The 12,038-nt window shown below is 40.5% G+C and overlaps 1 protein-coding gene across 1 annotated transcript in view; it reads left to right on the forward strand.

The window, feature by feature from the left end:
• PIKFYVE (phosphoinositide kinase, FYVE finger containing) overlaps positions 1-4,519 on the forward strand; it is a 61,086-nt gene extending 56,567 nt beyond the window's left edge. Inside the window, exons 39-42 of the mRNA XM_008938882.1 lie at positions 255-385; positions 1,758-2,019; positions 3,246-3,320; positions 4,235-4,519. Of these exons, the coding sequence (XP_008937130.1) occupies positions 255-385; positions 1,758-2,019; positions 3,246-3,320; positions 4,235-4,350 (584 nt within the window). The 3' untranslated portion in view covers positions 4,351-4,519. The remainder of the gene's footprint in view (positions 1-254; positions 386-1,757; positions 2,020-3,245; positions 3,321-4,234) is intronic.
• The last annotated feature ends 7,519 nt before the right edge of the window (positions 4,520-12,038 follow it).

Below are 12,038 nucleotides of genomic sequence, written 5' to 3' on the forward strand. Positions count from 1 at the left end.
AAAAAAAAAAGCCTTTTATTTTAGGCAGTGCTTTATATTTTAGGCTAGTAGCAGTTTCCATTAACCCCTTCCATTTAAGTAAAAGGAAAAGTCAGAGGGTATGAGTTGTACTAATAATGTGTTTTTAAGATGAAAAGTGGGAAATCTGCTAGAGCTTCTAAGCTGTAGTACAGAGTCAGACAGAACAGTGGTACCTCTAGTTTGGTTGCTGGTTGCTTGTATGCAAAGGTCTTACCCCATGTTTTCTCTTCATTAGAAGCCCACAGCACTGGCAAAAATCCTTGGAGTATATCGAATTGGATACAAGAACTCTCAAAACAACACTGAAAAGAAGCTAGATCTGCTTGTAATGGAAAACCTTTTCTATGGCAGGAAAATGGCTCAGGTAAGAACCAAACATTCCGTTCCCTTGCAGTAGAGTTCTGACTGGGAGAAAGAGCAGGGTTACCAGTAGCTGTCTGGGTCACTTTTAACTTTGCATGGGCTGCCTATGTCTAGCACTGCTCAAAGATGACAGTTTGTGCCTGTTTTCTTGTTATGTGATTCTTGGTAACTTCATGCCTGTATTGGCTAGTTCAGATGGCTGTAAGTCCATGCTTCAGTTTTTAGAAGTCTTATTTGTCTCTGCATCTTCAGTGTCTAAGAGAAAGTATTGCCAACCTGATTAGGAAAATGTGAAACATTTTTTGCAACGCTTTTAGAAGAACTACCTGGTATTACAGACTAATTTGTTTTAGGACAGCCTCAGATGCACATGGTGAGCTACTGTGTCGTCTGGAGATGGGGAAACTAATAATGGTTTGAACCTTGTGTTCTCTCTCTGAACTGTTTCATGTGTGGGACAAGATTTTGAGTTCAGTTTTGCTCTTAGTAAAGGAAAAGTGGCTTTATGAGGCAAGTAGAATATAGATCTTAAAACAACTGGGGGAAAACTCTCTTCAAATACAGAGCTGATGTTGGGAAGGAAGTTCAAACAAATGTTGTTTCTAAAACTAAATAGTATCAGTTGTTCACACCTTCCCTCCCAGTGCCGATCTCAAACAGGGGATGTTTGTAAGAGGAGCAGAACTGAGAGAAATCCAGGTAAATGTAAATGATGTTGTTATGGATTTTCTTTTTGTTTTTTTAAATTGTAAGGATGGTCAGGCACTATAATAGATCCAAAGAGACTGTGGTCTTTATCCCTGTATTCAGTTAAAAATTGACTGGACAGGGCTTGAAGCAGGATGTGTTGGAGAAGGCTGTTCAAGCAGGGCATTGGACTGGAGACCTCCAGAGACCCTGTCCAACTTAATGATGATCTATCTCTTGCTTTGCCAACAGCTGTTAAACAGTGCTTCATGTAAGACCTATCTCCCTTTTCAGTGGCTTTACTTTTGTCAGCATTTGCGTCTGTAGAAGCTGGCTGGAAAACTGAGTTTGTTTACCCATACAATATAAAAATAGAAAAGTTTTTTTTCTCCCTTAAATTAGGCTAAACATCAAAGAAATAACTAGTCTAAGAATTGTGAATTGAGGTGGCAGTGTTTCATGTAGGCTTAAGTGCTACTCTCCACTCAGGAAACTTTCTTTTTTGTAGTACAAAAATGTTGGTGGTTTTTTTTTTTTTTTTTTTTTTTTTGTTAACTCACTTCTTCCTACGGTGAAGGAAAGAGTTGTCCTGCCATGCTGCCTTTCCAAACACTGCAGTTAGGTATGGTGAAGTCTCAGACCTCGCAGAACAATGGAACAAAGTAGTATTGTGTTCTCCATTGCAGGTTTTTGACCTGAAGGGCTCCCTCCGGAATAGAAATGTTAAAACAGACACAGGCAAAGAAAGCTGTGATGTAGTTCTGCTGGATGAGAACCTTCTGAAGATGGTCCGGGACAATCCTTTGTACATCCGTTCCCATTGCAAGGCTGTGCTGAGAGCTTCTATACACAGTGACTCCCAGTTCCTCTCCAGCCACCTCATCATTGACTATTCCCTGCTGGTGGGTCGTGATGATACCAACAATGAGCTGGTTGTTGGGATCATAGGTAGGTTGTCTTTTTTATTTTCTTACTTTCAGCTGGTAAAACTGCTTTCTTCTGGTTTAGATGTTTTATAGTACTCTTAGAACTGTGCTACTACCACAGAGAGGTGTGTGAGTAAAGCTTATCTTCTCCCTGATGGAATACTACTCTCACCTCTCATGGGTGTTCAAAGTGGAGGCAGGAAGTCTTCTCTCCAGCTCTTGTATGAGCTTGTGTTAGCATTTGCATTACTGATAACATATGCAGGAGGCCTCACAGGTACTGAAAAAGTAGTCAAATTGGTTTTTAACCCACACCTTGACTCCAGGTTGAAGTAGGGAAGGTTATTTGTGAGCTTTTATGTGCTTAATCTTTAAAGTTAAGTTCAGTAATGTTTACTTGGCCATTTAAATTTTAACTTGTGTGGAGGGGATCTAAGGAGTAACCATATTGGTAGAGATGTAAAAGGGAAGTTAAACTTCATGGGATTGCTTGTGATCTGCAGTCTGACATGGACGTGATGGCATTACCTTGCCATATCCTCTGGCTTGCACCTGGAAGGCAGAGCCTCATCTCTAGACAGGCAAACTTGTATTGTGCAGGGACATGGAGATTAAGTCATTTTGCAGGATGTGGAAGTGACTTTTGGAAATGAGGTGCTCTTGAAACCTAGCTCAGAAATCCTTCCAGATGAGATCTCAAGCCAGGAGGTCTGGATTGCTCTTTTTCTGATGAAGTTTGAAAGCCATTCCAGTAACATTTCTAGCTGAGAACTGAAGTCCCAGCTTCAAAGGACTGCAAGTTGTTGTTACTTTCTGTTTTGTAGACTCTTGTATATTTGGGTAAATGGGATGAGACTCTACTCCCTCTGTACATGTGGCCTTTTGCTGTCCTGTGGAAAGTCTTACCTGGTTAAAGAGTGTATTTTATATGATGCTTAAAGCGAGCAGTTCCTTTGCTGTGGTGTGAGTAGCTGTTCACGAGCTGAAGGGGTGTGTTTAACACACAGACATTCAAGAACAGAGCACGTGCCTGCCCTATCAGGCTGTCACCATGTTCTCTACACGAACTTACAAAGTACTCAAGCTAAATTTGTGGCAGGGGTGGGACTAAAAACCATTAGCTTGGACTGAGTTTGAGGTCAGAAGCTCTACCTATCTTAGATCCTGATGTGATACAGGGAACAAGTATGTTAGGTCTGTGAAGACTGTATTTTAAGTGTGTGGCTTTTGTTGTTTTAATTACAACAGACTATATTCGCACTTTTACCTGGGACAAAAAGCTTGAAATGGTGGTGAAGTCAACTGGCATCTTGGGAGGACAAGGTGAGTCCAGAATGAAAGCAAAACTTTTTATCATGTTTCCTCTTTACCAGTTATGGGAAACTTATAGGTAATGAAACTGCAACTTCCCCACCATGAAGGTTTGCAACACTAGATTAAGTTGTCCAGAACAGGGGAAGGAATAACAAGTTTCAGAAAAATTAATACGTTGATCCGTCTCCATGAGTGACCCTTTACTATAATTTCTGGGAATGGGGAAAAGATCACCTACTCATCAGACTGTTCTTTTGCCTCTTGGTTACCAACTATTCACATGTACAAACTTGGTCAGTAGTGATACTAGCAAAAAAACATGCTGCTTGGTTTCAGAAGGTATTCTCTGAGTCCAGAGAATCAGATACACTCTGAGCAGTTAGTGTGAAGGAATTCTTATCAAATGATTGACTACTGCCCATATTTTGTAGAGCTGAGGAGTCCCCTTTGTGGAAGTGAGTAGAGTACCTTTTGTGCAGCATTGCCTAGTGGAGAAGGGGAAACTGTAGAGGCACCACTGCTCAGGTGTCTGGAGAAGATAAGAGCATGACAATAGACTGAAATTCTTCATGGGAGAAATTTGCACCTCTGCTGGAAAACCTCAAAGACCTGTAAACAGGAGAGGAGAAGAAGAAACAGACTGGTTAGGGTTGATGTAAAAAGACTGGATGGTTCCTCCAACTTCAGGTATCTCAGTTCAGTGTTAGGTGTCCAGACCTTGATTTGTCTTCTCTCTTAAATGTTTAAATTTTTTTTTTTTTTTTTTTAAGGCAGCTGATAATGCTTGTTGGTTCAAAGACCCTTCCATGTACAGTATGCCTTCATGGTTATGCCATCTGGTGTTGTAATCTCACCTGACATCTGTCTGTACTGCAGTATACTCTTCAGCCCATTTCTAACTGCTCTTGACTCTTACATATTAGGTAAGATGCCAACCGTGGTCTCGCCAGAACTGTACCGGACCAGGTTTTGTGAAGCTATGGACAAGTATTTCCTGATGGTGCCAGACCATTGGACAGGACTGGGCCTGAATTGCTAAGCTAAAGCCCATATTGGGAAAGCACAAGAGGACAATGACGTTATAGGCCACTCTTTTCCTGCGGGCTGTCCAGCAGCAAGCAAGAGGATTGCAGCTCCATGTCTACACCAACCACGTGCGTCATGCTGTGAAGTGTGACATCTGCTTGTTGCACCTGGATCCTCTCTTGGAGGCTGGTAAGAGAACAAGCCTTGCCAAGGATCAAAGCTGTGAGACACCACTGAGCAGCACTGACAAGAGACATTCCTGCAGGGAAGGTGATGCTGTCCCCACGTTTGACTGCTGAAACAGATACTGCCCAGTTTGATGGGTGTAGAAGTCCATGATCTCTCCAGTCTTGCACTGCCTAAATGGTGTTGAATAGGAGCAGCTCATGTTTCTGTAGTGGATGCATGGTGCTGCAGATATGAAATAACGCCCCTTCTGCATGTGTGGGCAGGTGAGAGAAGAATGAAGATGATTCCTGAGTTCTGCTGTTGTTGCAGTGGTGTGTAGTTGACCTTTTTAGGATCCATGAATAACCTGTTATGCTTATGCTCTGTAGCTCCCAATTTTTCCAGGGTTCTGTAAACAGGTTTTTGGTTTGTATTTTTTTTTTTTTTTCGAAAGGCAGCTCCACAGCTATAATGCCATACTACTACATCTTTGAAGTTACATTACTGCAGTACAACTCTGTCTTTATTTGTCATCATTTCATTTTGGTTGAATACCATAAAAATGGGTTGTCGGTCATCAGTATACTGCAAAACCCGAAACACAGCCCTTCAGTCCTAAACAGTGCATTGATATGAATGTTGCCCAAATCCCTGGAAACAAGTAGCTAAAAAAAATGCCATTTAATTTAACAAGAATTGCTTAATTATAGTTATGAAGCTGATTAACCTTTTTCTTAATAGAAGGCACTTCATTTTGCTAGACAAAATGAAGCACACTGCCTTAGAGCTTTCTCCTTAATGAAACCATCGCTTCTGACAGATCACTTCAAATCCATTTCAGTTCCCTGGGACTTTCAAATAATTCATTTACCTCACGGTGAGACTTTGCCAGGAGAATGTTTTCCTTTCATTCATGACATGCTGATGAGAATGAGCATCCAGATCTCATCACACTGCAGTCTCAATGGAAAAACTGTCTCTTCAGCAGTATTATATTTTTCTTTTTGCACCACTGAGATGAACATATTCATCTTCTTCTGTAAAAAGAAGAACTGGAACTAACAAGTATCTTGTATGATGGATAAGATGTGTTATAACATCTCTGCGTTATGACAATAAGCACTTCTTTCCATTTTAATTTAATTTTTACCTGTTTTTGTTGTAGATTATGAGTTTACACTTTAGCTTGATTATAATATAGGCCAGTAAATAAGAGGGGGTTTTATGAGTTCAAGGGGCAAGAAAACTGTCCTTTGACTTCCAGTCTCTGATGGAAGGGCTTCAAGCAAACATGGAGTCTGGGACAGGATAGCTCTTTATGACCACTTGCTTGTTTTGACCAGTTGCTTGGTAATACCATCTTATTTGTACCTACAGTTTGAAATGTGCATTTTGTTCACTCCTTTTGTATTCAGGATGGCAATGCCATCTTCATTGTAACGATGGATTGAAATGTGCATTTTGTTCATTGCTTTTGTGTTCAGGCTTTCCTTCTGCAGCAGATGGTGGTAGCTGTGTAGGAGTGACAGCTGGGCAGCACTGAAGAAGGAAAATACCAGCAGTGAGAATTGAACTGCTGGCTCTGAAAACAACCAGTACAGGTCATGTCTAAGCTGCCGGGAGGCAACAGTCATTTGTGTTGGAAGAAATCTTCCCCACGACATTGCAAAGCCTTACTGGTGGATGACCAAAGGTGCTGACCTTGAAGCAACAGAAATGAAAGCATTCTCCCTTCCTCTTCCTCTGTATGATGTCACTGTTTCTGGGCATGCAGTCTGGAAAGCCGCAGTGATGTGTGCTGTGGAAAGATGACATGGTACTTACTTTCTCTGGCCCAGAATCCCTTTGGTCCAACACAGTGCATCAGGTACAGCTGGCCACCTCTGGGTCACATCTTGCCTCCTGTGTTGAAAAATACTTCCAGGATGGTGAGCTGTGAGTATGGCCTTGTGTAATGAGGAACCAAACAGTCCATCCGCTCAATGCTGCTGTCACTGCTGTGGCTTCTACCTTCTGTCTTGGTCCATCGATGTGAAAGGGCATGCCATGCAGCCTGAATCTGTTCTGCTCTCAGTTAAAGTTTACAAGTGTTCTTCCTCCCTTCCTTTCACTTCCTAAAGTTTACAAGGAAAAAAACTTGACTTGTCTGATTAGCTGAGGTGACCCAACAGCAGCTGGTTATGTCATCTTCCACCTTTGTCAGTCTGTGGATTGGTTGATAGAGCATGGCTATGGCTAGTGTCCTGGCATCTGCCCTAGGCTGGTGTAGCAGTGTGATATGCTGGCCCTGCCCCGTTGCCAGTAGCCCTTACTCCAGTGCTGTGTGGCTGCTTTACACTGCTTGTTGTCCGGAGTTCCAGGCAGCTGGCTCTAAAGCAACACCATCATTGACTGCAGCTGCTGCTACCCTGTGTGTGACAGCATGGCCACTCCACTGGCCAGCTCTTCTGCAGCACGGGAATGCAGAGCCCAGCTGTGTGAATTGGGACCCTCTGGGGCTGAAGTTGTAGCAGTTGGAGAGATTTGCAGGAGTGATCTTGAGATAGCATCATCAGCTCACTTTGGGTCAGGGCGTGGCTGATAGACTAGTCCTGACCAGACCGGAGTAAATGGCAACCTACTGGTCATGGGTACTCAGTAACTGCAGGATCTACTGGAAATGGGACATCTTTGGGTGTCACGTGACATAAAGCTGTGACCATTTCTAGTTCAAATCCCAGTAGATGAACACATCTCAAACATTCCCTTTTCAGAAAGAGAGTTGTCCTGGTATTTCACTTGCTAAATGAAGTTGACTTTCTCTAGAGGAGAGCAACACTTCATGCGGAAGAGAATTGTGAGGAAGCTCCCTGTGGTGCTGTGTTGTGTCCCTGCAGCATGCCTGAGGATGTCCTGGGGAACAGCTGAGGTATGACATGAGCCCTTTGATTAGAGATTTTTTATTTCTTTATAACACAAGTTTAGCATATATGTGTGTAAGCAAATCTCAGTTGAAAACATGAAGAGTTTATTTCTTCACAGCTACACTTTCTTCTGCTATTGTGATCTGAGGCCTTGTGATGAATGTCTAAATCTTGCCCCAGTCAGAAGTGATGACCTGCTTTGAGTTGTCATGTAGACAGCAGAATGCCTTGTGGTGGCCCAGTGATGCATTCTGTCCCACAAAAGCACATGAGAGACTCTTGCTGGTTAAGTAGCTCTGCTGGGCTCAGGGGGGATACCTGTGGAGTGGACTGTCCTCTGTGAGAATGACCAAACCCAAGAGAATCTAGCTCACTAGCAGGTGGCCGGACTAATTATTTGGAGCACTTAATGTACCATAATGTATGTATTTCTAATTTACTTTGGTTGAGCTGTATTTTATAAAATTGATGTACTAAACTATTTGAGAATAACTGCCTTGACTACTTGGAGAATCGAAATGTAATGTACATAGATACAAATAAAGTGACTATAAAGTATACATGAGCCTGTTCCGTGTGGTGGAGCAGATAGGTCTGCAGCATCCCCTTTCCTGAGCTCGTCTGTTCTAATGGAGTAGCACCTCTGGGCAGCTGTCTTGGTCGGTGGCAATAGAACATGTAAATAACCTTGTGCTTCTCCCACCTTCTCCCCAGCTGTTGTTTCAACACACAGTGCTGCCTGAGATGGGGAGCAACTTTTGTCCAGCAGATGGTGGTGTTGTCGTGCCTACTTCCCAGTGGTAGAACATATTCCTCAGAAAAAATCTCCCAAGTATTTCCATAATTTTCTCTTAAGTGGACTACATAAATTAAAAAAAATAAATCCCAGGAGGTCTGGAAATTAATGGCATATCTTAATTGCTTTTATTAACCTGGTACATAGTAAACTCCTCTCTTAAAGCTAAAATTGATGTGTGATTAGTTCTGGGTAAGAGGACTTCTTAATTTCTAGAATATAAAGCTTAAAAACTAAAACTGATTTTAGCTGTATTATGTGCCATCACCACTTTCTCCAGGTGAGTTTAAATTCTTTTATCTGCTGCAGTATGAAACTGTATCAGAAGCTGTTCCACCATGGGAGTGTGAATAAGGCAAAAGGTGGGTTACTCAATTCAGGAGTGGTGCTGCCTTATGCTGGTCTGAGATTGAGTAGTGGGCCTTGAGGGGCTCTACTGGCACAAAGCTGAAAAGCACAAATGCAGGGTTATCAAAACAGCATTCCTTTAATACTTACAAGTGAGACTGCCAACATCTAGTAAAGGACAAGAGTTTGTGTTCTAAGTAAAACTTCTTTTGGTTGGTGCTGAAGTCACCAGTATTGGAAAATGAAATGGTAGTTGCATGTATTTTCCATTGATGTAACTGATGGTATGAGATATTGACCTACCCACTACCACGTTGATTTAGACAATATTACTATTAAAAAAAAAAAAAAAAAAAAGCTAGGATTCACTATCCCAGTCTATGTTGTAATATCTTACTCAGTGTCCTAATGTGAAGATACAAGCAACAAGGAGTACTTCTCTTTTAGTGTGTGTGTGGAGTTACAGAGTGACTTTGCACTATAATTGGGAAAAGCCAGGCCATCCCTCATTTCTCCTGAATTAATTCTGGTTGAAGTGTGTTCTTGTTAACATGTCTGGTACTTGACAAGGATGGAAAAGAGTCATTCTTTATGTGGTTCCATGGTAGCCTATAATAGGCAGAAATTAAAGCTACTTCATGTAAGTATGAGCTGCCTTATGGAAAAGCAATATTCTGCTTTCTGTCCCTTAAAGCCCTAGAAAGCAGAGAACCTCTTTATGACAGTATTTCCCATTCCAGCTCACTTAGTTTTGCTGTGTATCATATTTAAAAAAAAAAAAAAACCAAAAAAAAACCAAAAAGCAAACCAATCCCTGCTTATTTCAACTCTTGAATGTTTTTTGAAACATTGACATTTAAAATAAGGTAGATGTTTTCATACAAGACGTGTTGGCTTGCAAAGAATATATCCCAAATGTTAACAGACATGGCTTGTAGTTGTATTCAAGAAACAGTCTGCAGAATACACAGATCATATACATTAATTTAGGAAACCTTCTTTATGCTTAACTAATTGTAACTAATTTCTGTTGGCAGCTAATAACATATAGAGAAGTCTATTAGAGATTAGAAAATTTAACAGTGCCAGGAGGAGTCTGTTTAATGTTGGGGGTAAGTGCTTAATGTCATTGTTGATGATTTACCTTCAGTTGTTTATTATCCAAGTGTCCTGGCTTACATATACACGGAAGAAAAAAACCAGTGATGAATACTAGTATAGAGAGAAGACCAAACCTGAAAGTGTTTGGACTTGGAATGTCACTGTTTTCAGATTCAAAGTTTCTACAAATGAAATTTTTTTTTTTTTCTGCATTCCTGTTGAAAACTTTGAATACTAACACATTTAAGTCTTTTTATAAACTGATGAAAATGTGGAAGTTCCACATAACTAATTAAACCTGAAGCATGCCCATGAATGGGAAAAATCATACTTGCCAAGTTTAATCAAAATATGATCTTTCCAACTGCAGAGCATATAAAACCAATATGTTGCTTGAAACTTTTGCTGTCTTTTCTCTATTTTTATGCATTTTGGGAGTAGTACATGTTAAAGGAACCAAATGTGTCTTTGAACTCTGTTGGTTTAGCATAAGTATGTGATAGCTAATCAGTTCAGTGACACTAAACAGCCATAGAAGTCCTTTTAATTAATGCAAAATGGGATGCAAAAGATAAACTTAGAAGCCATGGGACCTCTGTGTGTGCTATGCCACCTATTGCACAGCATACACACGTTTTTATGTGTTGCCCTTTCTTTACACACGTGTTACATGAGAAGCTCTGCTGCTTGTCATCTGAGAAACTGGGCAGGGCTGCCGGGGTTTACTTGGCACCCCTGCAACAGAGACCCTGGAGGAGGCTTGTGTCCTTCTTTGGCTTGGTTGAGATGTGTTGTGGTATTGTCAAAAACCCATGGCTCAGCACACTTGTCCACCCAGCTGAACAGTCACACTAGAGAGTGGTGCTAGGAAATGACTGAAGAATAAGGGATAATAAACAGTCTTAGCAGGGAGCTACAGGTAGCAGTGGAACAATCTTGGGCATGGTGGTGAGAGTAAAACTGAAATTTACTCTCAGGAGGAGTGAGGGGGACTAAGGAACGGTAAATCGGAGCGTTCATTCATGAACTGTTTTGGAGTCAGCTTCCACTTGCTTCTTGCCTGGATATATGAATTGGAAGTTTTTTCTCTTAAAATATGGAATGAACTTCAAGCATCAAACCAGTTATTAAAATATAATTTGTTTTGAACTATGTTTGGCATTGAGGGTGGGAGAGTATATTCCAAAATCCTTGTTGACCAGTATAATTTTTCATTGCATTTTGAGATTTTCTGTTATTCTGGGTGGTTCTGTGGTGGTTGTGGGTTTTTTTGTCTTGTTTTTCTAATTTTGACGAATGAGGCAATGCTGACACCTTCATGATTCTGCAGAAGAAAAACTTCAGGATGTTCATATTGGAAAATGGTGCTGTTCCAGAAGTGTCTTGAATAACCAGTTTAAACCCTTGTAAAATTTGATCATGTAATTATGTGAATTTGTCCTTGGAGAAGGTTGGAGCATGTATGAAAGGTTTTATTTATTTATTTGTATGGCTAGGAATAAAGGCAAGGTCTTATTACTCACTGCATTTCCCCCAAGCTGCTTATCAAAAACTTTCAGAAAGGGCAGCTGGCAACAAAACAGACAACAAACCACAAACAAAGAAACACCACCACTCAAAAAAAACCCCACGCAGCCCCCTTGGTCATACATCTTAAAAACCTACATCATATACAGCTCTGTCTTTCTTTTCTGAACATTGTTTTTGTCCCATATACATCCATTTGGTCTCTAGCTTAGAAAATTAAAATTGATGTAGAGAGTATCATGCTACACTATTAAGTCTTAAAAATGAACTTTATTGATATTTAAGCTAAATCCTCTTCCCTACAACCTAAAAAAGTTTCAAAACCAGAAGCCCAGACAAAATAAGTTGGCAGAGGATATTTTGATGAGGATACTAGTATTGTCTTTTCATAGTAGTTATCTATATGCTTCAGATGATTAAACCAGAAGGAAGTGATAAAGTAACTTTTTACAAAAAGCTGAAATATGAACAGAGCTATAGTAAAGCCAGAAGAGTCCTGTGATACCATCATGTTATGGAGGAGACTGCTGTCAAGCACTTTTTTTTTTTTGTCCTACTAGTCTGTTCCTGTTAGCAGAAATAAGAGAGAAACTGTACAAATGCCTACACTAGATTATTTTTTATTAGATTTTTAACAGCAGGATCCTAGAGAATGTAACCCTGACTCTCTCCCCAGAAGGAAGGTAGGACATGGGAACTGAAGTTACAGTTAAATGTACATGGAAAAACTGACCAAAATAGAGTTTGTATTAAAATCACAATATACCAGAATCTTCATTTTTGACTATGATTGAGTCTGAAGTTTGATTTGGATGTGGGAAGGTATATTTTATTAAAAAATAGCTACGATACATTCTC

This window comes from Merops nubicus, unplaced genomic scaffold (genome assembly GCF_000691845.1).
Source record: "Merops nubicus isolate BGI_N331 unplaced genomic scaffold, ASM69184v1 scaffold27384, whole genome shotgun sequence".
NCBI lineage: Eukaryota > Metazoa > Chordata > Aves > Coraciiformes > Meropidae > Merops > Merops nubicus.